Source organism: Pristiophorus japonicus, chromosome 15, assembly GCF_044704955.1.
Source record: "Pristiophorus japonicus isolate sPriJap1 chromosome 15, sPriJap1.hap1, whole genome shotgun sequence".
NCBI lineage: Eukaryota > Metazoa > Chordata > Chondrichthyes > Pristiophoridae > Pristiophorus > Pristiophorus japonicus.
In genome coordinates this window covers 146,125,703-146,153,542 of record NC_091991.1, presented here as the reverse complement: position 1 = coordinate 146,153,542, position 27,840 = coordinate 146,125,703, and the positions used below count along the sequence as shown (strand labels likewise).

Here is a 27,840-nt window from a genome sequence, read left to right as displayed (position 1 = left end):
TTAGCCACTTTTGTCCAAAACTATGTCAGGATTTTCTGACGTCATGAAAATATACAACCTGCGTGATATGTCTGGTCCAATCCGTCGATCCACGCGTTTTCCTCCAGCATACACTTTAACCTCTGATAGAAGATTCTGCTTCTCCCACTCTGTGGTACACTGTCTATAAGCCTTTAAATGCATAATGTTAAGGCACAACTGTGAATGAATCTTTTTTTTTCAAAGCATAATTTTGCCTATATCAGATTGTAAACATTCTCCACATCTTTATTAACAGTTACAGATCAGAGTTGATGGACCATAGAAATGAAAAAGGCATGGTACAAAAACTGAATCTATTTGATTTGAGTTAAGGAATAAGGGAATGGTTAATCTTTTGGGACCAGTGGAAAAAGGATACAAGAGTTAATGTAGGTGAATTTAGAAAAATGCAGGAACAGGACTAAAATAATGGATGACTAACTATCTAAAGATAAACTGGGGTAAGATTAATTAAATGGCTAAGAAGTGATTAGGTTTCTACAATGTGTCCAGGACTGCTTTCTGTACCAGTATGCTATTAGTCTAACAAGGCAGTTCTAGGAATTGAAATGAGGCATGTATGTACGGAATCATCTAAAACAGTGACCATCGATAATTGGGTTTGATAAAATTGGAAAGGAGCAGGAACAGTCAAAAGTAAGAGTACATGACTGCAGAAAATAGAATCAGTTGGCAGATAAAATAAAGGGAAATCTTCAATGATATAAGAACATAAGAATTAGGAACAGGAGTAGGCCATCTAGCCCCTCGAGCCTGCTCCGCCATTCAACAAGATCATGGCTGATCTGGTCGTGGACTCAGCTCCACTTACCCGCCCTCTCCCCGTAACCCTTAATTCCCTTATTGGTTAAAAATCTATCTATCTTTGACTTGAAAACATTCAATGAGCTAGCCTCAACTGCTTCCTTGGGCAGAGAATTCCACAGATTCACAACCCTCTGGGAGAAGAAATTCTTTCTCAACTTGGTTTTAAATTGGTTCCTCCGTATTTTGAGGCTGTGCCCCCTAGTTCTAGTCTCCCCTACCAATGGAAACAACGTCTCTGCCTCTATCTTGTCTATCCCTTTCATGATTTTAAATGTTTCTATAAGATCACCTCTCATCCTTCTGAACTCCAAGGAGTAAAGACCCAGTCTACTCAATCTATCATAAGGTAACCCCCTCATTTCTGGAATCAGCCTAGTGAATTGTCTCTGTACCCCTTCCAAAGCTTAGTATATCCTTCCTTAAGTAAGGTGACCAAAACTGCACGCAGTACTCCAGGTGCGGCCTTACCAATACCTTATACAGTTGCAGCAAGACCTCCCTGCTTTTGTACTCCATCCCTCTCGCAATGAAGGCCAACATTCCATTTGCCTTCCTGATTACCTGCTGCACCTGCAAACTAACCTTTTTGGGATTCATGCACAAGGACCCCCAGGTCCCTCTGCACCACAGCATGTTGTAATTTCTCCCCATTCAAATAATATTCCCTTTTACTGTTTTTTTTTCCCCAAGGTGGATGACCTCACACTTTCCGATATTGTATTCCATCTGCCAAACCTTAGCCCATTCGCTTAACCTATCCAAATCTCCTTGCAGCCTCTGAGTCCTCTACACAACCTGCTTTCCCACTAATTTTAGTGTCATCTGCAAATTTTGTTGCACTACACTCTGTCCCCTCTTCTAGGTCATCTATGTATATTGTAAACAGTTGTGGTCCCAGCACTGATCCCTGTGGCACACCACTAACCACTGATTTCCAACCGGAAAAGGACCCATTTATCCCGACTCTCTGCTTTCTGTTCGCCAGCCAATTCTCTATCCATGCTAATATATTTCCTCTGACTCCATGTACCTTTATCTTCTGCAGTAACCTTTTGTGTGGCACCTTATCGAATGCCTTTTGGAAATCTAAATACACTACATCCATCGGTCCACCTCTATCCACCATGCTCGTTATATCCTCAAAGAATTCCAGTAAGTTAGTTAAACATGATTTCCCTTACATGAATCCATGCTGCGTCTGCTTGATTGCACTATTCCTATCTAGATGTCCCGCTATTTCTTCCTTAATAGTTTCAAGCATTTTCCCCACTACAGATGTTAAACTAACCGGCCTATAGTTACCTGCCTTTTGTCTGCCCCCTTTTTTAAACAGAGGTGTTACATTAGCTGCTTTCCAATCCGCTGGTACCTCCCCAGAGTCCAGAGAATTTTGGTAGATTATAACGAATGCATCTGCTATAACTTCCGCCATCTCTTTTAATACCCTGGGATGCATTTCATCAGGACCAGGGGACTTGTCTACCTTGAGTCCCATTAGCCTGTCCAGCACTACCCCCCCTAGTGATAGTGATTGTCTCCAGGTCCTCCCTTCCCACATTCCTGTGGCCTGCAAATTTTGGCATGGTTTTTTGTGTCTTCCACTGTGAATACGGAAGCAAAATAATTGTTTAAGGTCTCAGCCATTTCCACATTTCCCATTATTAAATCCCCTTTTCATCTTTTAAGGGACCAACATTTACTTTAGTCACTCTTTTCCGTTTTATATATCTGTAAAAGCTTTTACTATCTGTTTTTATGATTTGCGCAAGTTTACCTTCGTAATCTATCTTCCCTTTCTTTTATTGCTTTTTTAGTCATTCTTTGCTGTTGCTTAAAATTTTCCCAATCCTCGAGTTTCCCACTAACCTTGGCCACCATTGGTCTTTGATTTGATACTTTCCTTTATTTCCTTGGTTATCCACGGCTGGTTATCCCTTCTCTTGCCGCCCTTCTTTTTCACTGGAATATATTTTTGTTGCACACTATGAAAGAGCTCCTTAAAAGTCCTCCACTGTTCCTCAATTGTGCCACCGTTTAGTCCTTGTTTCCAGTCTACTTTAACCAACTCTGCCCTCATCCCACTGTAGTCCCCTTTGTTTAAGCATAGTACGCTCGTTTCTGACACAACTTCCTCATCCTCAATCTGTATTACAAATTCAACCATATTGTGATCACTCATTCCGAGAGGATCTTTTACGAGGAGATCGTTTATTTTTCCTGTCTCATTACACAAGACCAGATCTAAGATGGCTTGCTCCCTTGTAGATTCTGTTACATACTGTTCTAAGAAACAATCCCGTATGCATTCTATGAATTCCTCCTCCAGGCTACCCCGTGCGATTTGATTTGACGAAGCGATATGTAGGTTAAAATCCCCCATGACTACTGCCGTTCCTTTTTCACATGCCTCCATTATTCCCTTGATTATTGACCGCCCCACCGTGAAGTTATTATTTGGGGGCCTATAAACTACGCCGACCAGTGACTTTTTCCCTTTACTATCTCTAATCTCCACCCACAATGATTCAACATTTTGTTCATTGGAGCCAATATCATCCCTCACAACTGCCCTGATATCATATTTTATTAACAGAGCTACCCCACCTCCTTTCCCTTCTTGCCTATCTTTCTGAATCGTCAGATACCCCTGTATGTTTAATTCCCAGTCTTGGCCACCTTGCAACCATGTTTCTGTAATGGCCACCAAATCATACCCATTTGTAATGATTTGTGCCGTCAACTCATTTACTTTATTTCGAATGCTGCGTGCATTTAGGTAGAGTGTTTTCATCATAGTTTTTAAACCATGATTTTTAGTTTTGACCCCTCCTGCAGCCCAGCCCTTTTATATTCAGTGGCCCTTTTTGTTTCTTGCCTTTGGTTTCTCTGCCCTCCACTTTTACTCATCTCTTTTCTGTCTTTTGTTTTTGTCTCCTTTTTGTTTCCCTCTGTCTCCCTGTATTGGTTCCCATCCCCCTGCCATATTAGTTTAACTCCTCACCAAGAGCACTAGCAAACACTCCCCCTAGGACATTGGTTCCGGTCCTGCCCAAGTGCAGACCGTCCAGTTTGTACTGGTCCCACCTCCCCCAGAACCTGTTCCAATGCCCCAGGAATTTGAATCCCTCCCTGCTGCACCACTGCTCAAGCCACGTATTCATCTGTGCTATCCTGCGATTTCTACTCTGACTAGCACGTGGCACTGGTAGCAATCCCGAGATTACTACTTTTGAGGTCCTACTTTTTAAATTTAGCTCCTAGCTCCTTAAATTCGTCTCGTAGGACCTCATCCCTTTTTTTACCTATGTCGTTGGTACCAATGTGCACCACGACAACTGGCTGTTCTCCCTCCCTTCTTGTTCCGGGTACAAACTAAACATTCTCTAGTCATCAAATAACTCCAGCTTTTTGGCACTCTTCAGTTTGAGAATAAGGATTAAAAAGAGACAAATGACAAATTTAGGACCAATAACAAAAAATGATCGGCTTTTTTTTTGCTTCTGCTCTATATTTTCTAAGAAAGCATGAATAAAAACTGGCAATAACAAAAGGGTAAAAGGATTCTATAAACACAAAGTAAAAACAGTTAAAGGAAAGGTAGAGCTGATTTGGATCCTTATGGAAGATGAAATAATAGCAAATGATTTGGAACCTTACGGAAGATGAAATAAAAGCAAAGATATTGAATGAGTACTCGCCTCCAATCTTCACAGAAAAGTGTGGCAATGTGAATAAAAGGGTGCAAGAGGATATGATGAAGCAATTGTACAGGATAACTCGAGATAAGCACTGAAAAATTGTGGAACTCAAAAGTGGCCCTGATTGCATACATTCTCGAATGCTGAGGGAAGCTGTATGACATCAATCTTTCAAACCTGTAGTGCTGGAAAATTGGAGGGATGCCAGTGTAACATCAGTTCAGAAAGTAATAAAAGGATACATCCAGTAACTTGACTAGGGTCAGCTTAGCATAGGTAATGGTAACCTTCTTGAGGCCATAAATATGGGATACAATTAGTAGCTAACACAGAAAGATATGGGCTAATTAAAGTCAGCCAGCACAGATTTGTAAAGATAATCCATCCATGGGTGAGACATTTAATGGCTCTTGGAAGAAATAAGTGTTTTGATAGAGGAGATGCGGTGGACATTTGTGTGTTTTCAAACTGTGTTTAAGATGCTGCAGAGGAAACTACTTGACCTATATCTTTTTTTAAATCAATGCACAGGATGTTAAAGGGAATGTGGCAAAATGGATAGGAAGTTGGTTAACGGACAGAAAAAAAGAGCAGTGATTAACCGATGTTTCCCAGATTGCAACACTGTAAACACATGTCCCTGGGGGGAGGAGGGGCTGTTCACTTTTTTTCTTTTTTCTCTATTTAGATATGTTAAAGATCTGGACTCTGCTGTAGAGGGTACAGTGTCAAAATAGGGAGTGTGGCTAACTGTTACAAGGGCAAGAGTAAATAACTAGTTTTTACATAAGAATTGGGAGCAGGAGTAGGCTATATGGCCCTTCGAGCATGCTCCGCCAATCACTATCATAAACTGATCTTCAACCTCAACTCCTTTTCCGCACTATCCCCATATCCCTTGATTACCCTAGAGTCCAAAAGTCTTATCTATCTAAATCTATTTCTCTCTATCTCTATATCTCTATCTCAACCTTGAATATACTCAATGACTCAGCATCCACAGCCCTTTTAGAATAGAGAATTCCAAAGATTCACAACCCTCTGAGTGAAGAAATTCCTCCTCATCTCAGTCTTAAATGGCCAACCCCTTATCCTGAGCCTATGAACCCTAGTTCTAGACTCTCCAGCCAGGGGAAACAACCTCTCCGCATCTACCCTGTCAATCCCCATCAGTTTCAATGAGGTCACCTCTCATTCATCTAAACTCCAGACAGTATAGGCCCAATCTACTCTTATCTCTCCTCATAGGACAACCCTCTCATCCCAGAGATCAATCTAGTGAACCTTTGTTGCACCACCACTGAGGCATGTATGTCCTTTCTCCGATAAGGATACCAAAACTGCATAGTACTCCAGGTGTAGTCTCGCCAAAGCCCAGTACAATTGTTGTAAGACTTTCTTACTCTTGTACTCCAACCCCTTTGCAATAAAGGCCAACATGCCATTTGTCTTCCTAATTGCTTGCTGTACCTGCATGCTAACTTTGTGTTTCCTGTACAAGGACATCAGAATGAGGAGCAGGAGTAGGCCATACGGCCCTTCGCGCTTGCTCCACCATTCAATAAGATTATTGCTGATCTTCGACCTCAACTCCACTTTCCCGCCCGATCCCCATATCCCCTGATTCCCCTAGAGTCCAAAAATTTCTTGATCTTGGGGCCTGGTGCCTTTTGCAACACAGCACTACATGCATGCTAAGCAGCGGAATCAGCATGCTATAAACCAAGATAAGCGATTCCACAATCAACAGATCACATCAAAGCAGTCCTGCCATATCCAGTCATGAATGGTGGTAGACAATTAAACAACGGGAGGAGGAAACTTCATGAATATCCCCATCCTCAATAATGGCGAAGCCCAGTACACAAGTGCAAAAGACAAGGCTGAAGCGTTTGCAACCATCTTCAGCCAGAAGAGCCGAGTGGATCATCCATATCAGCCTCCTTCTGAGATCCCCACCATCACAGAAGCCAGTCTTCAGCAATTCGATTCACTCCACATGATATCAAGAAACTGCTGAGTACACTGGATACTGCAAAGGCCATGGGCCCTGACAGCATTCCGGCTGTCGTGCTGAAGACTTGCGCTCCAGAATTAGCCATGCCTCTAGCCAAGCTGTTCCAGTACAGGTACAACAACACTGGCATCCACCCAACAATGTGGAAAACTGCTCATCTATGTCCTGTAATGGAAAAGCAGGACAAGTCCAATCCGGCCAATTACCGCCCCATCCGTCTACTCTCAATCATCAGCAAAGTGATGGAAGGAGTCATCGACAGTGCTATCAAGCAGTACATACTCATCAATAACCTACTTACCAATGCTCAGTTTGGGTTTCACCAGAACCACTCAGCTGCAGACCTCATTACAGCCTTGGTCCAAACATGGACAAAAGAGCTGAATTCCAGTGGTGAGGTGAGAGTGACTGCCCTTGACATCAGGGCAGCATTTGACTGAGTATGGCACCAAGGTGCCCTAATAAAATTGAAGTCAATGGTAATCAGGGGGAAAACTCTCCACTGACTGGAGTCATACTTAGCACAAAGGAAGATGGTTGTGGTTGTTGGATGTCAATCATCCCAGCCCCAGAACATCGCTGCAGGAGTTTCTCAGGGCAGTGTCTTAGGCCCAACCATCTTCAGCAGCTTCATCAATGACCTGCCCTCTATCATAAGGTCAGAAGTGGGGATGTTTGCTGATGATTGCACAGTGTTCAGTTCCATTCCCAACTCCTCAGAAAATGAAGCAGTTCATGTCAGCATGCAGCAAGACCTGGTCAGGCTTGGATTGATAAGTGGCAAGTAACATTCACGCCACACAAGTGCCAGGCAATGACCACCTCCAACAAGCGAGAGTTTAACCATCTCATCTTGATGTTCAAACGCATTACCATCGCTGAATCCCCACCATCAATATCCTGGTGGTCAACTTTGATCAGAAACTTAACTGAACCAACCACATAAATACCATGGCAACAAGAGCAGGTCAGAAGCTGGATATTCTGGGACAAGTGTCTCACTTCTTGACTTCCCAAAGTCTTTCCACTATCTACAAGGCATAAGTCAGAAGTGTGATGGAATATTCTCCTGGATGTGTGCAGCTCCAACAACACTCAAGAAGCACGACACCACCCAGGTCAAAGCAGCCCGCTTGACTGGCACCCCATTCACCACCTTCAACATTCACTCCCTCCACCACCGGCGCACTATGGCTGCAATGTGTACCATCTACAAGATGCACTGCAGCAACTCACCAAGGTTTCTTCGTCAGCACCTCCCAAACCCGCGACCTCTACCACCTAGAAGAACAAGGGCAGCAGGTGCATGGGAACACTGTCACCTGCAAGTTCCTCTCCAAGTTGCACACCATCCTGACTTGGAAATATATCCCTGTTCCTTCATTGTCACTGGGTCACAGTCTTGGAACTCCCTCCCTAACAGCACCGTGGGAGAACCTTCACCACAAGGACTGCTGCGATTCAAAAAGGTGGCTCACTATCACCTTCTCAGGGGCAATTAGGGATGGGCAATAAATGCTGGCCTTGCCAGCGACACTCGCAGCATGGAACAAATATAAAAAAATCATCTGAATCTCTCTGAACATCAACATTTAATAATTTCTCATCATTTAAAGAATATTGTTTTTGTATTCTTCCTACCAAAGAGAATAACCTCACATTATACTCCATCTGCCACCTTACTGCCCACTCACCTAACCTGTCTATATCCCTTTGCAGGTTCTTTGTGTCCTGCTCACAGCTTACTTTCCCACCTAGCTTTGTATCATCAGCAAACTTGTATCATTGCACTCGGTCCCTTCAACTAAGTCATTAATGTAGATTGTAAATAGCTGAGGCCCCAGTACTTATCCTTGCGGCACCCCATTAGGTACAGCCTGTCAACCGAAAAATTACCCGTTTATCCCTACTCTCTGTTTTTTGTCTGTTAACCAATCCTCTATCCAAGCTAATATATTACCCCTAACCCTATGACCCCTTATTTTGTGTAGCAACCTTTTATGTGGCACCATATCGAATGCCTTTTGGAAATCCAAATATACTACATCCACTGATTCCTATTTATCTACCTTGCTAGTTACATCCTCAAAAAAAACTCTAATAAATTTGTTAAACATGATTTCCCTAAAACCAAATTGACTATGCCTAATCATATTATGATTTTCTAAGTGCCCTGCTACCATTTCCTTAATAATGGATTCTAGCATTTTCCTGACGAGATGCATAAAAGTTACATGTGTATAGAACTAGGTTGGATGTCAGGAGGTTTCTCTCTTCGCAGAGAGTCACTGATCTTTTGGAACAAGTTGACCGTTTGTGCAATGAGTGCAGATTTGCAAGCATTCAAAATGGAGCTGGAGGAGTTCCTAGATGTGGCTGCTATCACAATGAAGTAGGTGGAGTATTGGGTAATGTGTCTCATGATCATGTGATGATCCGGAACTCATTTGATTGTCTTCAGAGATCGGAGAAGAATTTCCCAGATTTATTTTCCCTGAATTGGCCTTGGGTGGTTTCTGGAATCTCCACCCCAGAGACTGTGGATGCTCAGTCATTCAAGACTGAGATCGATATATTTTTGGACACTAAGGGAATCGAGGGATATAGGGCTAGGGTGGGAAAGTGGAGTTGATGTAGAATGGCGAAGCAGGCTCCTATTCCTGCTCCTATTTTTATGTTATGTTCTTATGTTGGTGGGTGTGGAGCATGATGATCAGTGGCACCATAAATATATGGGACAGGCTCGATGGTTAAACTGGTCCTTTCCTATCTTGTCTTTTTGTATGCTTGTATGAATAGGAGGATACTATTTCCTCTAGTTGCAGTCAGTGATAAGGGTTCATCAATTTAAAATACGCACTAAAAATCAAGATGAAACTCTGGAAGAAATGTATTTTATGCAGAATTGTTGCATCGAATGCTTTTGTCACATGGGATGGTTGAGGCAGAATCCATTGTATCTTTTAAGAGAAAACTGAATATTTTGGAGCAGAGGATACAGGACTATTGAGGGAGAACCGGGCAGTGAGATTCATTTTTAATTGCTTTAGCAAAGAACTGGCACAGACTATGAGCTTAATGGTCTCCTTTTCTGTAAACTTCTATTCTATAGGACAGTAAGCAGAGGATACAGGCCTATTGAGTGAGAGTGGGCAGTGGGATTAGTTTCTGATTGCTCTAGCAAAGAGCTGGCACAGACTATGAGCTTAATGGTCTTTTTTGTAAAATTCTGTTATATAGAACTGTAAATAATTTCAAGAGTGCAAATTAGACTGACGTATGTCAGATGAATTTTAATGTCGAAAAATTAATGATACATTGTGAGAGAAAGAATAAAGAAATGAAATATATGTCAAATGGTAGAACAGAGTCCAGGAGCAGAGAGATTTAGGGGTTTGGATACATAAGACATTTAGTGTGGGTGGATAGGTGGGAAAGCTGGGAAAATAAAAATATCTGATCCCATGTTTTATAAATGGAAGCAGAAAAGCAGAGGCAATGCTAAACCTATGCAAATCATTGATTAGCCTGCAGTTAGAATATTGTCAGTTTTAGGTGTCATACTTTAGGAAGGATTCCACTGCCATAGAGAGAATGCAGATGACATTTACTTAAGACAAAACCAGGAATGAGTGGCTTTAGTTTGAGGAGAGACTACAGTACCTAGGTATTTTTTTTGGAACAAAGGTTAAGAGAACTGATAAAGTTGTTGAAGTTATGGAGAGTTTCGATCATGTAAAGAGGGAGAAACTATTTCTGCAGAGCAAAAATTTACGATCACTAGAAGAACAAAGGACGAGATTAGGAGATTTTGTTTTTAACACAGTAAGTTGTTGAGACGCCACATACCCTATCAGAAATGGTTAGGGAAGCGAAATCCAATAATAGCATTTTAAAAGAGAAATAGATAAATATTTGAAATAGATAAAATTTTAAAGGATGTGGGGAATGGGACTAAGTAAGCATCTTTTTCAGAGAGCTCACACAGGCTTAGTGGGTCGAATGGCTACCCCCTGTGCTGTAAGAATTTTCTGTTCCCTCCTTCCCAGATGGCCTTTCAGTAAAATGACGCTCTTTTGCTAATGACTCAGTTCCTGTAATTACATCTGATAGCTTGACAAAGTGGAGATGTATTAATTTGCTATTTTTAAAATTAAACTACATTTTTAGAAGCATTTTTATTAGTATATAGTTGTTTGCAATGAAAATACAGTAGAACCTCAATTATCCCTCAAAATGGAAAAGGTCATAGAAACATGGGAATTTCCAGCTGGAAAAAGACAGGGGTCTATCTCGTTCGCCTTCTAACGTTCTGGTCATCACATGTTAGAACAATAATAGAGTTGTTAGCTAATCATAGCAGTCAATTGCTATCAATTAGAATAATTGATGAATAATTAAAATTGAAGATAATTGAGTCCCTTCAACCCCTATACTTAGTTTCTAGTTTCTGACTGGACTATTTATTTATCTAATCCAGTTTCTAGCATGTGCAGATAAGACCAACATTTTCCCATATTTTTTTTAATGATATATTCTTGGGGGAAATTGCTTGCAGCCGATCTCCTGATGGTTCCCTGGCCTAAAGCTATATATCAGAGCAGCATGGATAGTTATCGTATGTTGGATATCCATAATAACAGCTACTTACCTGGCTGAATCAAGGACCTAGATCCTGAGAAATCAATAAAAAAAAAAAATAACTTAATTTTAGCTTCAAATCCTGGTGGTAACCCAATTTCATGGAAACTGTTGCAGATAATAAAGACTATGGATAATCAAGGTTTCACTGTAAATTAATAAACCGGCAGGATGAAGAATGCAAAATATTAACACAGATGGGAAGAGAGTGGAAAATATTAGCGTAGATATGAGAAGAAATGGCAGATATTCTATATAGCTGCCATTACCCGCAAGAGCAGCTGTGGTGTAGGATAGGCTTGTGCTATAGCCATTGCCACTGGTTGGGTGATCCTGTTGAGCTGCTGAAGCTGTTTTTTCCACAATTTCAGGAGGCCCTTTCCATCCTTATCCACTTTCACACCAGTGGACCACGTCCCATCAGGGCAGAAGGAGAAGGTCATTTTCTCTGTCTGCTTTCTAAACAAAATTATTGTCACAACAGTGTCTTGTCAAAAAAAGTTTTTGTTTTTTCAAAAGTTGTTTTTTTTTTTGAAAACACATTCCTTTAATTACTGTCTTCAAAATTAAAAGCTCAATTCCAAATGGAATGAATCTGAAAAACCATAATTCTATAAACTAGCTCAGAGCCGTAGGATTAATAGGACTGTAAATAAACATAGTATTGTGATCACTGGTGAAGATAACACTCCAACCTACTGACCACATACAACATAAAAGGCCAGTGATTCTGACTAGATGTGATGTCGTGTCGAGTGGAAACATTGAATTGGTTGTGTTGCTTGATCAACTCTTTAGAGAGGAATATTTAGCCAATCAACTGAAGACTTATGGAAATAAGCTAGGGTTTATTTATCGAAATTAACAAAGCCAGGGTTTTGGGTTGTCTGTGAGAATAATGTGTACCTTTCCTGCCTCAAAGTAATGCTATCGATAAGGGTTTCCTGTTAGAACACCAGTGGTGTTGATGTAGTATAAACACAGCAGAAAAAACATTGGCGTCAACCCTTGAGCAGTGATTTGATCTTACTATATTGACATCTCTCCTGCATACTTATGGCATTGGACCAAAATTCTGCAGCAGTATCAACACAGTGGACCTCATGGCCCAAAATGAGCAGTACCAGTCATTGTCTGAAAAATGAAAAAATTAGGCTTTAATTTGTACCCAACAGAAAGAAATACACTTTTCCAAATTGATGTTTTAAGGAAGATAGCACCTTGGTTTCTCTGATGCATGGATATTCACTGATAGCTTTATTTAAAGTGAAATTTAACTTACTTGAAAGGGGATCGAGCTATTGCCTTTGTAAGTGTTGCGACATGATCAGCAAACTGTTGCCAGTTCTCTAAGAACCAAACTGTTGTGTGCGTTTGTAGCTGTAGGGCCACCTGCACCTGAACACAAAGCAGAAAAAGACAAGCTGGACAAGGGCCAGACCAAAGTAAGATAGGTGGGAGGCTGCTGCCCTTTTTCATTTCCATCTACCGGAACAATCTACATATGAAAATTACATCTGATTTGCAATTTAGTTTTATTTATTACAAATGGACTGATTGAAGACAGTTGTCATCACCATGAATACTTATGATTTATTGGCAGCCAGAGATGAGCACAACAAGCAGTCAGTAATCTGAGCTGATTCTAAACTGGACAATGGTTATACAAAAGTAAGGCAATTAGTTGTAGTGAATTCTCATTTAACTCGTGCATCATCAGTAGAACTTTTTGTTAGATTAGATAGTGATTACCAGCTTCAAAAATAATAGATGAACACTATCTGTACAACAAAATATGGTAGTCGAAAGAACATTGGGTAAAGCCACCGATTCCATGCTCCAAGTGAGGAGCCATGGTTAAAGGGAGTGTGGGTCAGAGATGGACTATAACACTGTAGCAACAATTCTCCAGCCCAAGTCCCCTTCAACCATGGGCTCTGCTGGGAATGGGGATTTTTTTTTCATTATCTGGATGTGAGCGTCACCAGCAATTATTGGCCATCTCTAGTTGCCCTGAGAAAGTGATAGATGTTCTTGAATTGCTGGGAGCAGTTTGATACAAACTGAGTGGCTTGCTAGGTCCTTTGAGAGGGCTGTTAAAAGTCAACCACATTGCTTTTTTGGGGTTGTAAAATGGTTGCTGGGCTTGTAAATTTACATTATAATTTTAACCTACACAGGAGATACTTTTTATCTTCTTTCACTTGCACATTTTGTAATGCCTAATTACAATCTTTTATTTGTTAAAATCAGTGATTTACATTTACCATCTTCAATCTATTGTGATCATTACAGGTCAGCAGATTATAATATGCACAGACAGGAAGTATATTGAGTTGCAATGGAACTTTGTTCCTAAATTGAGAAATATGTACAAAAGACTAAGATCCATTGTGCAAGTTATCACCTTTTGTTTAAAAGAATGAGAAATGATGGAATCTGGTTTTAGTCAAGTAAAGACTTGGTGACACTTCCTCAAATATGATTGTCTTCTTGAACATTTTGTGTACACACCTCATCACACCAACAACATGGATTAAAATCACAACTCTGAGAAGCCATCTCATGTAGAAATGCAAATACAGACCTCATCCAAATCTGCACAGGTCAACCCGAGCTCCCTGCTGACCCAAGACTCTGAGTCTTCATCCCTGTTGCTTTCTGAATTCTGCTGTCGTTTCACGGGACTGTAAAGCCCTTTTTCCCTAAATAATTTAAGAAAACAGTTACTGTTCTATGGAAGATTCCAAAATGGTGCTTATATATAAACCTAAATGAATAGGCACCAATTGTAGTTCCAGCAATACATCACTTCAAAGTGTCTAAACGTTTTCAAAATAAAATCAATCTTTAAAATATGGCAGAAAGGGGATTCTGCACAAAAAGGGATTTCCTCAGAGGTGACTGCCTTGGTTCTGAGTAAGCAATGGGTAGTTACTAAAGGTAATCTATCCCTTCTCATCCTTCTGGACTTGTCTGCAGCTTTTGACACGTCGTCTGGCTGAATGGGACTGCATTCGCCTGGTTTCATTCCTATCTTTCCACCCTTAACCATAGAATCATAGAAGTTCTTCCCGATCGCGCACTGACACTTCTGGTGTTCCCCAAGGAACTATCTTTGGTCCCTCCTATTTCTCAACTACATGCTGCCCTCTGTGACTTCATCCGACAACACAACATGAGTTTTCACATGTATGCTGTTGATATACTGCTCTATCTCTCCTCCATCTCTAATCCGCCACCGTCTCTATACTGTCAAGACTGCTTGTCTGACATCCAGCACTGGATGAGTAGAAATTTCCTACAATTAAATATCAAAGACCAATGCCACTGTTTTCAGTTCATGCCACAAACTCCATTCCTTTTCCACTGATTCAATCTCTTCTTGACCAAGTCTGTTCGCAACCTTGGTATAATATTTGCTCACAAATTGAGCTTCCTAACTCATATCCGTTCTACCACTAAGACTGCCCAGTCCACCTTCGTATTATCTCGTGTCTCTGCACTTACCTCAACTTAGCAGCTGCTGAAACCCTCATCCATGCCTTTATCACCTCTAGACTTGACTATTCCAATGCATTCCAGCTGGCCTCCCTAGTTCTAACCCTCCATAAACTTGAGGTGATCCAAATCTCTGCCACCCGTGTGCTAACTCGTAGCAAGTCTCGCTTGCCCATCACCCCTGTGCTTGCTGACCTACATTGGCTCCCAGTTAAGCAACGCCTCAATTTAAAAATTCTCATTCTTGTTTTCAAATCCTTCTAGGCCTCACCTCTGTAATCTCCTCCAGCACTATAATCACCCTAGACCTCTGCGATCCGTCTATTCTGGCCTTTGGAAAGTCCCCAATTTTAAATGTTTAGAACATAACATAAGAAATAGGAGCAGGAGTAGGCCATATGGCTCCTTGAGCCTGCTCCGCCATTTAATACGATCATGGCTGATCCAATCATGGACTCAGTTCCACTTCCCTGCCCGCTCCCCATAACCCCTTAATTCTTTATCGGTTAAGAAACTGTCGATCTCTGTTAAATTTATTCAATGTCCCAGCTTCCACAGCTCTCTGAAGCAGCGAATTGCACAGATTTACAACCCTCAGAGAAGAAATTCCTCCTCATCTCAGTTTTAAATGGGCGGCCCCTTATTCTAAGATTATGCCCCCTAGTTCTAGTCTTCCCTATGTGGAAACATCCTCTCTGCATCCACCTTGTCAAGCCCCCTCATAATCTTATACGTTTCGATAAGATCACCTCTCATTCTTCTGAATTCCAATGAGTAGAGGCCCAACCTCCTCAACCTTTCCTCATAAGTTAATCCCCTCATCTCTGGAATCAACCTAGTGAACCTTTTCTGAACTGCCTCCAAAGCAAGTATATCCTTTCGTAAATATGGAAACCAAAACTGTATGCAGTATTCCAGGTGTGGCCTCACTAATACCCTTATTATAGCAAGACTTCCCTGATTTTTATATTCCATCCCCTTTGCAATAAAGGCCTTCCTGATCACTTGCTGTATCTGCATAATAACCTTTTGTGTTTCATGCACAAGTACCCCCAGATCCCGCTGTACTGCAGAACTTTGCAATTTTTCTCCATTTAAATAATAACTTGCTCTTTGATTTTTTTTTCTGCCAAAGTGCATGACCTCACACTTTCCAACATTTTACTCCATCTGCCAAATTTTTGCCCACTCACTTAGCCTGTCTATGTCCTTTTGCAGATTTTTTGTTTTCTCCTCATACACTGTTTTTCCTCCCATCTTTGTATCGTCAGCAAACTTGTCTACGTTACACTCGGTCCTTTCTTCCAAATCGTTAATATAGATTGTAAATAGTTGGTGTCCCAGCACTGATCCCTGCAGCACCCCACTCGTTATTGATTGCCAACCAGAGAATGAACCGTTTAGTTAGCCAGTCCTCTATCCATGCTGATATATTACCCCCAACCCCGTGAACTTTTATCTTGTGCAATAACCTTTTATGTGGCACCTTGTCAAATGCCTTCTGGAAGTCCAAATACACCACATCCACTGGTTCCCCTTTATCCACCCTGTTCGTTACATCCTCGAAGAATTCCAGCAAATTCCAGCAAACATGACTTCCCCTTCATAAATCCATGCTGACTCTGCCTGACCGAATTATGCTTTTTCAAATGTCCTGCGACTGCTTCTTTAATAATGGACTCTAATATTTTCCCAACCACAGATGTTAGGCTAACTGGTCTATAGTTTCCTGCTTTTTGTCTGCCTCCTTTTTTTAAATAGGGGTGTTACATTTGCAGTTTTCCAATCTGCTGGGAGCTCCCCAGAATCCAGGGAATTTTGGTTAATTTACAACCAATGCATCCACTATCCCTGTCGCTCCAGCAGGGATAGTAAATGTTCCACCATTGACAGTGCCTTCAGCTACCTAGATTTTAAGTGCTTGAATTCCCTCCCTAAATCTCCCCACTTCTCTTTTCCTCTTAAGATGTTCCTTAAAACCTACCTCTTCGACCAAGCTTTTAGTCATCTGTCCTTGTATGGCTAGGTGTCAATTTTTTTTTGATAACACTCCTGGTGAAGTGCCTTGAGATGTTTTATTACATTATAGGTGCTATATAAATAAAAGTTGTTGATGTTATCTGTACAAACTTACACTTTCAAACTTGTACTTGTGCTAAAAATCAACTCGCCCTATTTCACCAATTTTTTCATCAAAATGACTATTCTTCATTGACTATTTTTAATCATGGAGGGTGTCACAGCTGCGCCTGAGCCTATCTTCACATTTTCAACCTAGATTACTGAATAGCAATCAAGGGCTGGAATCCTAATTGACCCCCCCCCCCCCCCCCCTCCTTCCACACTCTGAAGATATTGACCCCAAATATGTTGCCCTCAGCACAAAATATGAAACAAATCTTGAATCTTCCTGGTCTGTATCGCTTGTTTACTGTGCATTTACCCCCCGCCCCCACAAGATATTTGTGGGTGGGGGAGAGAAGTGGGGCTCTACTGCATGATCACTAAAATATACAAAACTCATCTTTTCACCTTTCTGTGGTCTAGGTACATTTTCATAGCAGTTTCATGCAAGTGTTGTGCAGGTTTAAAAATGGTCTTCGTCACCCAGCACCTTTTATAATTATAAGGTGCCTATTTATCAATGGAATGTAAAATTTGCACACATCATTACATAATATCTACTTAAAATTTGCTTGTTACGTGTACAAAATGTTGGAAGCGCGACAGGCCATTCTCGTAACCAGGACAACTCTAATATATGAAGAAAGCTAACATTAAGCTAATGGAGCTCTGATCCCTACACTGATTTGATTCTATTGAATTTATCATTCTGTGGGGTGGGGGGAGACATGTTGGAACCACTGAAGTTATTTAATAACAGTGGCATGTTCAGTGTTTAAAAACTGTAGAACATGTTATGTTTGTCAGCTTACCGATAGAAAGGCTTGCATTTATATAGTGCCTTTCACGGCCACCCGACAACTCAAAACACTTTACGACCAATGAAGTACTTTTAGCGTGCAGTCTCTGTTGTAATGTGGGAAATGCGACAGCTAACTTGTACACAGCAAACTCCCACAAACAGCAATGTGATAATGACCAGATAATCTGTTTTTATTATGTTGATTAAGGGATAAATATTGACCAGGACACCAGGGATAACTCCCCTGCTCTTCTTTGAAATAGTGCCATGGGATCTTTTACGTCCACATGAGAGAGCAGATGGGGCCTCGGTTTAACATCTCATTTGAAAGACGGCACCTCCGACAGTGCAGCACTCCCTCCACTGTACAGGAGATTTATGTGCTCAAGTTCCTGGAATGGGACTTGAACACACAATCTTCTGACTCTAGAGGTGAGTGTGCTATCCATTGAGCCACAGCTAACACTGACATTATTAGGAACTCTGTTACTATTTTTTCTTTGTTTTCTTTCATCGTCTGTATCTTTCTGATGCTGTGTTCCTGATCATCAGTTTTATTGTTTAGTTCTAGTTGAGAGAGAAATCACCATGCTTCTCCGGGCAGCTGCTTTAGATATGCTAGCTCCTAACCTCCATCAAAAAGCTTGTCGGAGCTGTTATTAATGAATTTGTTGTGGTGTATATTTATTTGGTCATTTTTATACCTTTTTATTTTAGTTCTTTATATTTTGTCTCTACATCAACTTTTACAGAAGAAGCTACCTAATTCAACAAAAATAAGGGACAGCAGGCACTTCCCTCCCTTATAGTTCAGAGGGTAACTGCACCATGTGCCGTCGTCATCATCATAGGCAGTCCCTCGACTAATCACAATTACTACATCTTGATGTCTTCCAAAAGCTTCAATACTACAGCAAAATCTTATTTATTTCAATTATTCCAACTTTCTTTTTGTTTTTAGCAAGTCTAAGCAGCAGCTGTCGTCTCTTGTCTGATAGTTCTCCCCATTGTCCTTCAATCAGCACTCTTAAATCCTCTGACCTCAACTGGAATCCAATTTCTCTTCTATTGCCAAATCTGCCTCCAAGAAGCTTGGTTTCATCTTTCACAGCAATTCCTAATTCGGTTAAAACCTCCAATCTATCCAAGACTTGAATATTGGTCCCACAGCTCTTCTACTACTTTTGCACTCCTGGGCAGGGTACAGGTAAAAGCTACTTGGCTGGGAGGTGATGCCTCGCTCATTCCTAACCTTTAAACTGTCTGTCTCTTTCCCTTTTCCTTCTTCTCCCTTCTCCAAACCACTAGAACTACCTTTCTTGTCTTTACTTTATCAATACTAGTTAATGTCCCTCTGGACTTTTGTCTGTTCCTTCTAAGCTCTAAATACACTTCCCTATATGTCCTGCCTCCCTACATCCCCAATCTTGAAAACAAGACTCATCCCACAGTCTTTTAGTTTAACATTCCTAAGATCTCAAACATTGTGGAAATCCTTAACTCCCCCAGTCTTTCTTTCCTGCTACAATTTTCAGGCTTTTAAAATCCAAGACTGATGTCAACTATTTGCTGTATTCTGATTTGCCTTATTTTCTCTTTTACATTTTACACTCTTGATGATGTCCTGCATTTTGGGCTTTTTTCCTTCACGCTATTTTCTCAATTTAAAAATTAGTTAATCCCAGGGATGTGGTGAATACCACATTTCTGATGGGATGGCGGGAGTATACTGAGCCTTAGTGTCCTTTGTTTCTCGTTCAAGCCTATCAGCCACGATACCTCATCAACATTGAGTAAACTGTTGGAAAGTATTATGTGCATGAATATTTGGCAAGAACAGTATCTTGTTCCACGACTGAATAGTCTGCTAATCCCCATTAATCTTTCATATGAAGAATAGCCATTTGGGTAAGGTAACCAAGGGCTGCCAGTAGCTGTGGATCAACAAAACGTAGGGAGAAAACGGGGGATTAAAAAGGATATAATTCCTTATCCTGTCATTATATAATGGAAACTGGAGTGTACATAGAGCCCAACACAGGTACATGCAAAGGTTACGGAAAATGCCCTCAGCCACTTGTGAGGGTAAAATGGAGTACGTCAAATTTCAGCTCAAAAATTATAAAAATGGAAGACGTACCAGTTACATCAAAGCAGTTACCAAAATTTGTGAAATACATGTTTATACTGTTGCAGTTGTAAGTGGGCTATAATTGGGTAACAATCCACTAATAAAGCCACCAGTTTAGTTTATGTTTACCTTGTGTAAGTATCCAGTCCAATGACAGCTAATGTGGCTGCTCTATGAAGCCGCTTATCGAGAACTCTCATTATAAAGCTATCAAATGTTTCACAAATGTTTTCTGTGAAAATGCCTTTCATTTTCTGCCAAAGGAAAAATAAATTGTTTTAAACTGATGCTGTAAAATAGTAATATCTCAAAATATTAGTGCCATGATAAGTATTTTATTTTAACCCTTACGTTACCAAATGAATAGAATACTAGAAAGTAGTGTTTAAATTTTTGCAAGTGATTTTTTTTTTTTTACTGTCATTTTTGAATCTTTAAGTCCCTCCACAATACATAGCGCAGATTTTGTTGTCAGATTTTTGGGTCTACTTTTACCATGATAAATTCCTTTATCACATTGATAATGGAAAACAGCTCTCTCAACTTGTCACTCTGTGCAATCTGGCCACTGGGTTCCTATAATTCTCTCAATGATTTCTGAAAATTTCTTTCATACAACTTTTTTCCTCAGCGAGTGAAATTTATAATGTCCAATATGAGGTTTTAGAAGAATTGCTGAAGTTTGAAGCCAGCTAGTTACCTTTACTGTGTTTTGCTGACAGTTAGAAAAGGCCAATGCTAATGGCTTGCAACAGAGATTCTAATTTCTAGCATCCATGAGGCAGAGGGAGAGAAAGTTATAGCGAAAAATACACAAATAGAGAGGAAAACAGACAGCCGATTCCTTTTCCCCCTTCTAATTCGATTTTCAAATAAAAACATGTTGAATTTTGAAGCCTTTTTTGAGGCAATTTGATAGAATGGTAAAGTGGTAGGAGAGAAACTGGTTGAGGACAAAAGGGCTTCAAGTCTTTTATCACCTGTCCTCAGTGGGAACAAGTGGTAAAGGGGGAGCGGATGGAGATTTAACGATGAGGTGAATGATATCAGAGCAAGAGGGAATAAATCGGTTGAGCAAGTAGTTCAAAGGAGAGGAGATAGAAAGGAGGTGGTAGGAAAGGGAATGGCTAATGGGAAGGTGAAGGAGTAGGGGACATGAGGGGAGCAGGAGGAAGCATGTGATTGGGGAGGGGATAGGAAGGAATCCACCCCTGCCCCACAGCCATTAGTGGCTCCTTTCACCAGCACATCTTGCCATATCACGCACCACTTCCCACCTGAGAAAATACAGAGGGAAACAGAAAAGGAGAGTGAAAAGCAGAAAGAAGAGTTGAGTAGAAAAGGGTAAGACAAGAGACAGAAACGGCAGCAGAAACAGAGATCATATTCTGACATTGAGTGCATGCCACAGGAGATCAACTAGTAATTTATTAAAAATCTTATATCTGCAGTTCCTGATTTTTTCCAGTAGCCATTTTTCTATCTGAACAATAGCACACTAAAGCTGATTGCTTCATATAAAGATTTTTATATAGATTTTAGTACTTAGCTTGCACACATTAGTAGAGGTTGTTTTTGCACTTTGAAAAAGTTGAAAATGTTGTAGTCAACAATCACAGTATAAAGCAAACTGTATTTTCATGTTACAACGTATGTTTTATACACAAAGCAAAACTCCATGCAGTTAACTACATTAGCTTAAATAATTGAACTTTGCTCATTACCTGTTTATGTGACCACACCATGTTAAGAAAGTAATCTGGTGAAAGCAGCACCAAAACTTGATTTTCTTCCTTAGATTTGAACATATTTTTAGTCTGAAAGCACAAATCACTGTTACCAAATAAGCAGCAATTCAAATTCAATCAGTGTTTGAAAATATGCCTTGATGATTGGCTGATTACTTCAGACCCTCATGAAATATCCTAAAGCCTTCCTTCCTCAGTGTATCATCAGCTGCAGTGGAGTATTCTTCAAACTCCGAACTGCACAAACCAGGGCAGCAACTTCTGAAAGTTCAATCTGTGGTTAAATAGTAATAATGTACTGGAACTGCACTTAGTGAACTGACGACAGCCCAAATGAAGGACTTCAAAAGGCATCCATTCTTCAATCAACCTGCCTATTGTCATGCTCCTGGTACAGTACAGCCAGACATCCATTATTATTTAAACATAGTATGCAGGGAAATCTTCCAAGATCGCTCAATAATTAAATCGAGGAATATTCCAAATTGCGTTGTATATTTAGGAGCTATCTGCTAACTGCTTCAGAAACGTGTAGCTGTCCAATGACTGCTGCTGAAGAGTGCTTCAGTGTGGATGGTAGTGAAGATGCGTTTGGCCATGGTAGCCTTGCGTTTGGCCATGGTAGCCTTACATTTGGCCATGATAGCCTCTATGGTTGGTTAAATAGCCCAGAGAGCTGGCAGAGCCCATGGAACAGAACACTAGCAAGAGCTAGGAGGGAGGTGGGAGCACTTGATGGGGGGAAAAAATAACTTTATCTCATGTTATGGAAAAACAATGGCTGTTGTAATAATTTGGCTTTCAAAATAATTTTTGAAGCTCTTTTTACCAGGGGGCTGTGATAGATTTCCTCAAAAAAACTAGAAAATAAAACTGGAATAGCACCAGTGCAGTAAATATTCCCTTTGCTGTGTAAGCAAGAAACAGAGATTGTAAATTAACCTTTTGTTTAGTCCAGATCAGCAGCTCCTGTGGAGCCTTGCAGTGAAGTTCGCATTTTAGAGTGAAATGAAACTGTTGCATGTTAGGGAGAAAAAGAATGTGACTTATCAATAAAATGGTGGGTGTTCCCATCATCCTTAGCCTAATGATCACCCCAAATCACTCATACAGGTGAGTAGAAGAATGTCTTATCTGAAGGAGCATGATAAACAATAAGAAAGGAAGAAATTTATATTGTGCCTTTCTTACCAAAGCGCATCTTTGAAGGCCAAAAGAGACTCTGACTATTACAGCACAAATGCCTTTAAATCCAATTCCAGGTACAAGAGAAGATGAGCACCAACAGAAAAGTACTGGAAACAATTATGAAACTGCTTTTACAAGAGTGAATAATTCAAGTCGGTATTTTTTGAAGTGCAGTTACTATTGTAAGGTAACCAAATGTGGAAGCCAATTTTCACACAGCAGTGCATCCGACCACAAAAATATTTACGAATGTACCTGGTGGTCCGGGGGGAACGAACACTTGCGCTACGAAGCCTCTATGCGCAGCCCAGCGCAGATGCCCACGGTATTCCAGGTACATCCTGGGATCACATGGGCCGGACCAATCAAGGAAAATGGTGTATCCCCATTCACAGTCATGGTGAGTTCCACTTGTACGGAGATCACCATTTCTGTGAATGGGGAAACACCCAAAAACACACACATTTTAAGTAAATAAGAAAAACACTACACATATTTAAAATGAATTGAAATTGAATTTAGTGAAATGTTTAAGACAAAAATTTTATTTTTTTGAGATTTTTTAAATATGTTTTAATAGGGGTAAAAAATAAACTTGCCTTAATGGACAGGGTTTTTAATATAAAAATTATTGGTAAAATTTTATTTTTGTATCTTTTAAAATCTTAGGCTGCTTTTACCAGCCGTAAGAGTTTGAAGGACATTCACTGGGCAGGAGTCGAGAAAATAGCCAAAATCTCCGCCCGCGCAGGCCCTTCTCCTGGGGATGCATTGGAACTGTCAAAGGAAATCTAGACTGTTCACAAGTGCCGGATTTCGGCGCATGCACATCGCACGGCAAGAACCGGAACTTGCGGGGCCTCTACAGGTGCGTGCTTACATCGTATGCACCCGTACAGACAGCAATTGTTGCCCCACTCTATATTAGTGGTGTTGGTTGAGGGATAAATGTTGGCCAGGGCAGCTCCGTAGCTCGTCTTTGAATAATGCCATATGGGATCTTTTACGTCCACCTAAGAGGCCAAACAGCACCTTAGTTTAACATCTTATCCAAAAGCAGTCCCTTAGTATTGCAATGAAGTGTCAGTCTAGATTATGTGCTGAAGTCTCTGGAATGGGACTTGAACCCATAACCATCTAATTCAGAGGGGAGAGTGTTACTACTGAGTCAAGGCAGCCTAATGACAGTAAAATTAAAAAAGTAAAAAAATGCAAATGGAAGGAATAACTTCACTTACTTTTTTAAACCAAACAAAAAACTTATGCTGTTATTATGGGGATTCAATTTAAAGAATGACACATTCAGACATATTGGACATCAGAATAGAGATTCTAAAAAAAGGAACTAAATCTCCTGATGTTTTTATTTAGTAAAGGCAGATTATTTAGTTAGATATGTTATCCAATAGTCTTTGCATGTACTGCCAATTTATCAGAAACTATTTTTCTTTTAAATTATTATTTTTTTCAAATCTAGGCTGACACTCCTGAGGAAGTGCTGCACTGTCAGAAGTGGCATCTTTCGGATGAGATGTTAAACCAAAACCCTCATCTGCTCTCAGGTGGATGTAAAAAATCCCATAGCACTATTTTGAAGAAGAGAAGGGGAGTTCTCCCTGGTGTCCTGGCCAATATTTATCCCTCAATCAACATAACAAAAACAGCTCATCTGGTCATTATCACATTGCTCTTGTAATGTGGGAATCGCAGCAACCAATTTGCACACACCAACTCCCGCAAACAGCAATGTGATAATGGCCGATAAACTGTTTTGTTATGTTGATTGAGGGTTAAATTTTGGCCAGGCTTGTGTGCAAATTGGCTGCATTACGACAGTGACTACACTCCAAAAGTACTTCATTGGCTGTAAAGCACTTTGAGACGCTCGATGGTTGTGAAAGGCACTATAAATCCAAGTGATTCTTTCTAAATTAGTGCAATTTTAGGAATGTTTTTGTCTCTACTGCAGAGCACTGTATATTGCATGTAATAGTGAACTAGCTACTCCCAATGTATATTGCATATAAACACTACAAGTGCCTTTGTTATCCTGATGTCTAAATATACTTTAGTTACAACTTTAAAAAATGTTACTTTTTTGTAGCAATGGTGTCTCCTATTTTAATATATTCCATTATTTCCTGTATACTTTGCATACAGAATGCTCCATTTAATGATGTAAGATGTGTAAATCAGTTCCAGAAGATGAGACTGGGGAGGCGTAGTAGCCAAGACATTCAAGTCATTTTCAACATGATTTTTATTTTGCAACGCAGGAGTTCCGCACATGTTTTGCAAACACAGAAAATTATTTACTGAATACTCTTCATAACGACAGCATTATTTGAGGCTGTGGTTATACTGCACTACCGATCTATGACCAACAGCTGCAGTGCGTGACAGCACCCATTTATACTATGGAATGCGAATCCAGACTGCCACTGTTATGAGTGCACTCTGCAGATACCTGCCTGCACACTTACACAGAGCTCTGCTATTGGCTGGTAAACATTAAATATTTTGAGCGCACAGGTGGGAGTAATTCACTTTCTCAAAAAATTTTTTTTAACTCTGCTTCAATTTAGAAAGTGTCCAGGACAACAACTCCCAGGGCATTTAAAAAAAATTAGTTGACACCACATACTCCTCAACCAACATCACTTTAAAAAAAAAAAAATGGTATGGTCATTCTCACATTGCTGTTTGTGGGAACTTGCTGTGCACAAATTGGTTGCTGTGTATCAGCTGTGGTTCAGTGGGTAGCACACTCTCCTCTGAGTCAGAAGGTTGTGGGTTCATAATCCCATTCCAGGGCCTTGAGCACATAAATCTAGGCTGCTACTCTTGTGCAATGCTGAGGGAGTGCTGCACTGTCGGAGGTGCCGTCTTTTGGATGAGACGTTAAACTGAGGACCCGTCTGCTCTTAGGTGGATGTTAAAGATCCCATTGCACTATTTTGAAGAAGAGCAAGGGAGTTATCCCCGGTGTCCTGGCCAATATTTATCCCTCAATCAACATAACAAAAACAGTTTATCGGCCATTATCACATTGCTGTTTGCGGGGGAGTTGCTGTGCGCAAATTGGTTGCTGCGATTCCCACATTACAACAGTGACTACATTCCAAAAGTACTTCATTGGCTGTAAAGTGCTTTGAGACGTCTGGTGGTTGTGAAAGGTGCTATATAAATGTAAGTCTTTTTTTTACAACAGTGACTACACTTCAAAAACTACTTCATTGACTGTAAATCGTTTTGGGACGTCCCAAGGTCATGAAAGGCGCTATATAAATGCAAATCTTTCTTTCTTTATACAGAGTTCAGCACAAGCAGTGTGAGATAACCTCCCCAAGGGGTCCTGCAATGTTACGTCAGATCTGGACCTGACCAGAGTTATACTGTCACCAACGTGCAATGTGGCAAAAATACAGCTTTGGGCATTTGAAAGCTAAGGCACTGTTTGAAAGATAGGTGTCCTGTCATGCACATTATCAACTCACCTCCTCAGACAGATCACCCAAAATGACTTGGGGGAATTCTCTTCTCCATGTAATAGTGGAAGGGACTGACTGAGATTCAATACTATATTCTGATTCTAGCGAGTTCAAAACATCAAGTAGCACGTATCCACCTGTATCTTCCAGAATAGCTGGGTAGAGAGCAATACAAGAACAGCTAACATTTAGATGCGAACAGAATTCACCAGTTCAGATTTGAGGTATACTACTTGTACTTTATCAAAGGAGTTTCCCCTATTACAATCAGTTATAAGAATGAACTGCAACTTATTTTGCTTTCTATTTTAATTGATTTCTTTCAAATGTAAACGATTACCAGCGATAATATCCCCTGAGCCTTATCAGAGCGCTTACTGAGCCTGAGAGTGAGGGATACTGTACAATTTCACACGCCTTATACAAAATACAAATCCGTCGGGGCGAGTTACAAAGCTGTAATCTAATGCAAAGATAGTGATGGGTCTATAAAGGTTAATACCAATGCAACGCACAGGATTTAAAGGTTGCTGCGCCTCCCTCACCTGGATCCACACACACCCTCATGTACTTCAAGCACTGATCCGGACGAATATATTTTAGGGCAACAGCGACTGCTTTCCGATCATCTCTCTCCAACATCTCACTCTCTTTCGCTGCCTTTCTTTCCCGCTGGAGTATCTCTGATCCCCATTTGGCCGCTTGGATCTCCTCCGGGCTGCAGCCTTTCCTCCTCCTGGGGCTGGGGACTGCTGAATATGCCCGCTGCAGGGCTCCGCTGCCAAAGCAGCTTCCAACAGCTGATGTCCCCTCCCCTGCGCACCCCTCCTGACTGCTGGGCACTAGCGGCTGCAGGGTTGGAATTGGCCTTATGCCGGCCTCGGAGTAGTAAAGCTCCCACTCTGTCAGGGGCCTCTTCACAGCAATAGGCCCCCAGTAAAAAGATCCGACCGCCGGATACATTTTTAGCCAGCGATCCACAACTCTGGGTCCGTTTAGCGGAGAATTCAACCCCGCACCTCAATCCCACCGCAATTTAGCAGCGACGGGAACAAAACGCTTCAAGATGCGGAGCCCAGTGTTTCAGACCAATAAACATCCTGTGATAGCAAAGCAAACCTCTCATTGTCAAAACGCCAAAGCTCTTCAAACATAACAGCTTCGCTCGCAACCTGCCCCATTGCTTTTCATGGCGCGTTCCGTTTTATCGTCGAGTTTTTTGGGGTGGTGTGAACTCAACCAAGACAGACACACACAAAACAATAAAAATTCAAGACATTTCCAAAATGCCCTGAACCCACAAAAGGGTCCCGCGCCGTCTGCAATCCGACCAGGTAACCGAGCTCACGCCGAACAATCCCCCTTCACTGGGAAAAATAGGGTGCGACTGTCTCACATTGTAATTCCCCCCAGAATCTGTGTTAAATTGTACCAAGTAAACACGGTCATAAAATGACGCTCAATGCATGGAAACGAAAGTTTTATGCCGATTTCAATTATATATAATACGATAAAGGTATCTTCTCACTTAAAGAATTTCAGTGTGTGTTTAATTCTATTACCTTGTGCAGATATTATTTAAATTGAGTATTAAGAATGTAACATGAATTGTCTGGTAAAGTATGTCCATTACCCACATAACCGTACTAC

The 27,840-nt window shown here is 40.8% G+C and overlaps 1 protein-coding gene across 1 annotated transcript; it reads right to left on the bottom strand.

Annotated features, from left to right (window-relative positions):
- LOC139281614 (probable crossover junction endonuclease EME2) lies at nucleotides 1–27,153 on the bottom strand. The gene is made up of 8 exons (XM_070901762.1): nucleotides 26,736–27,153; nucleotides 26,197–26,345; nucleotides 21,488–21,580; nucleotides 19,893–20,017; nucleotides 13,793–13,910; nucleotides 12,488–12,603; nucleotides 11,475–11,664; nucleotides 1–171 (listed from the first exon to the last, which is right to left on the bottom strand). Exons 1-8 carry the CDS (start codon nucleotides 27,151–27,153, stop codon nucleotides 1–3), a joined length of 1,380 nt encoding a protein of 459 aa, XP_070757863.1.
- Nucleotides 27,154–27,840: the final 687 nt, after the last annotated feature.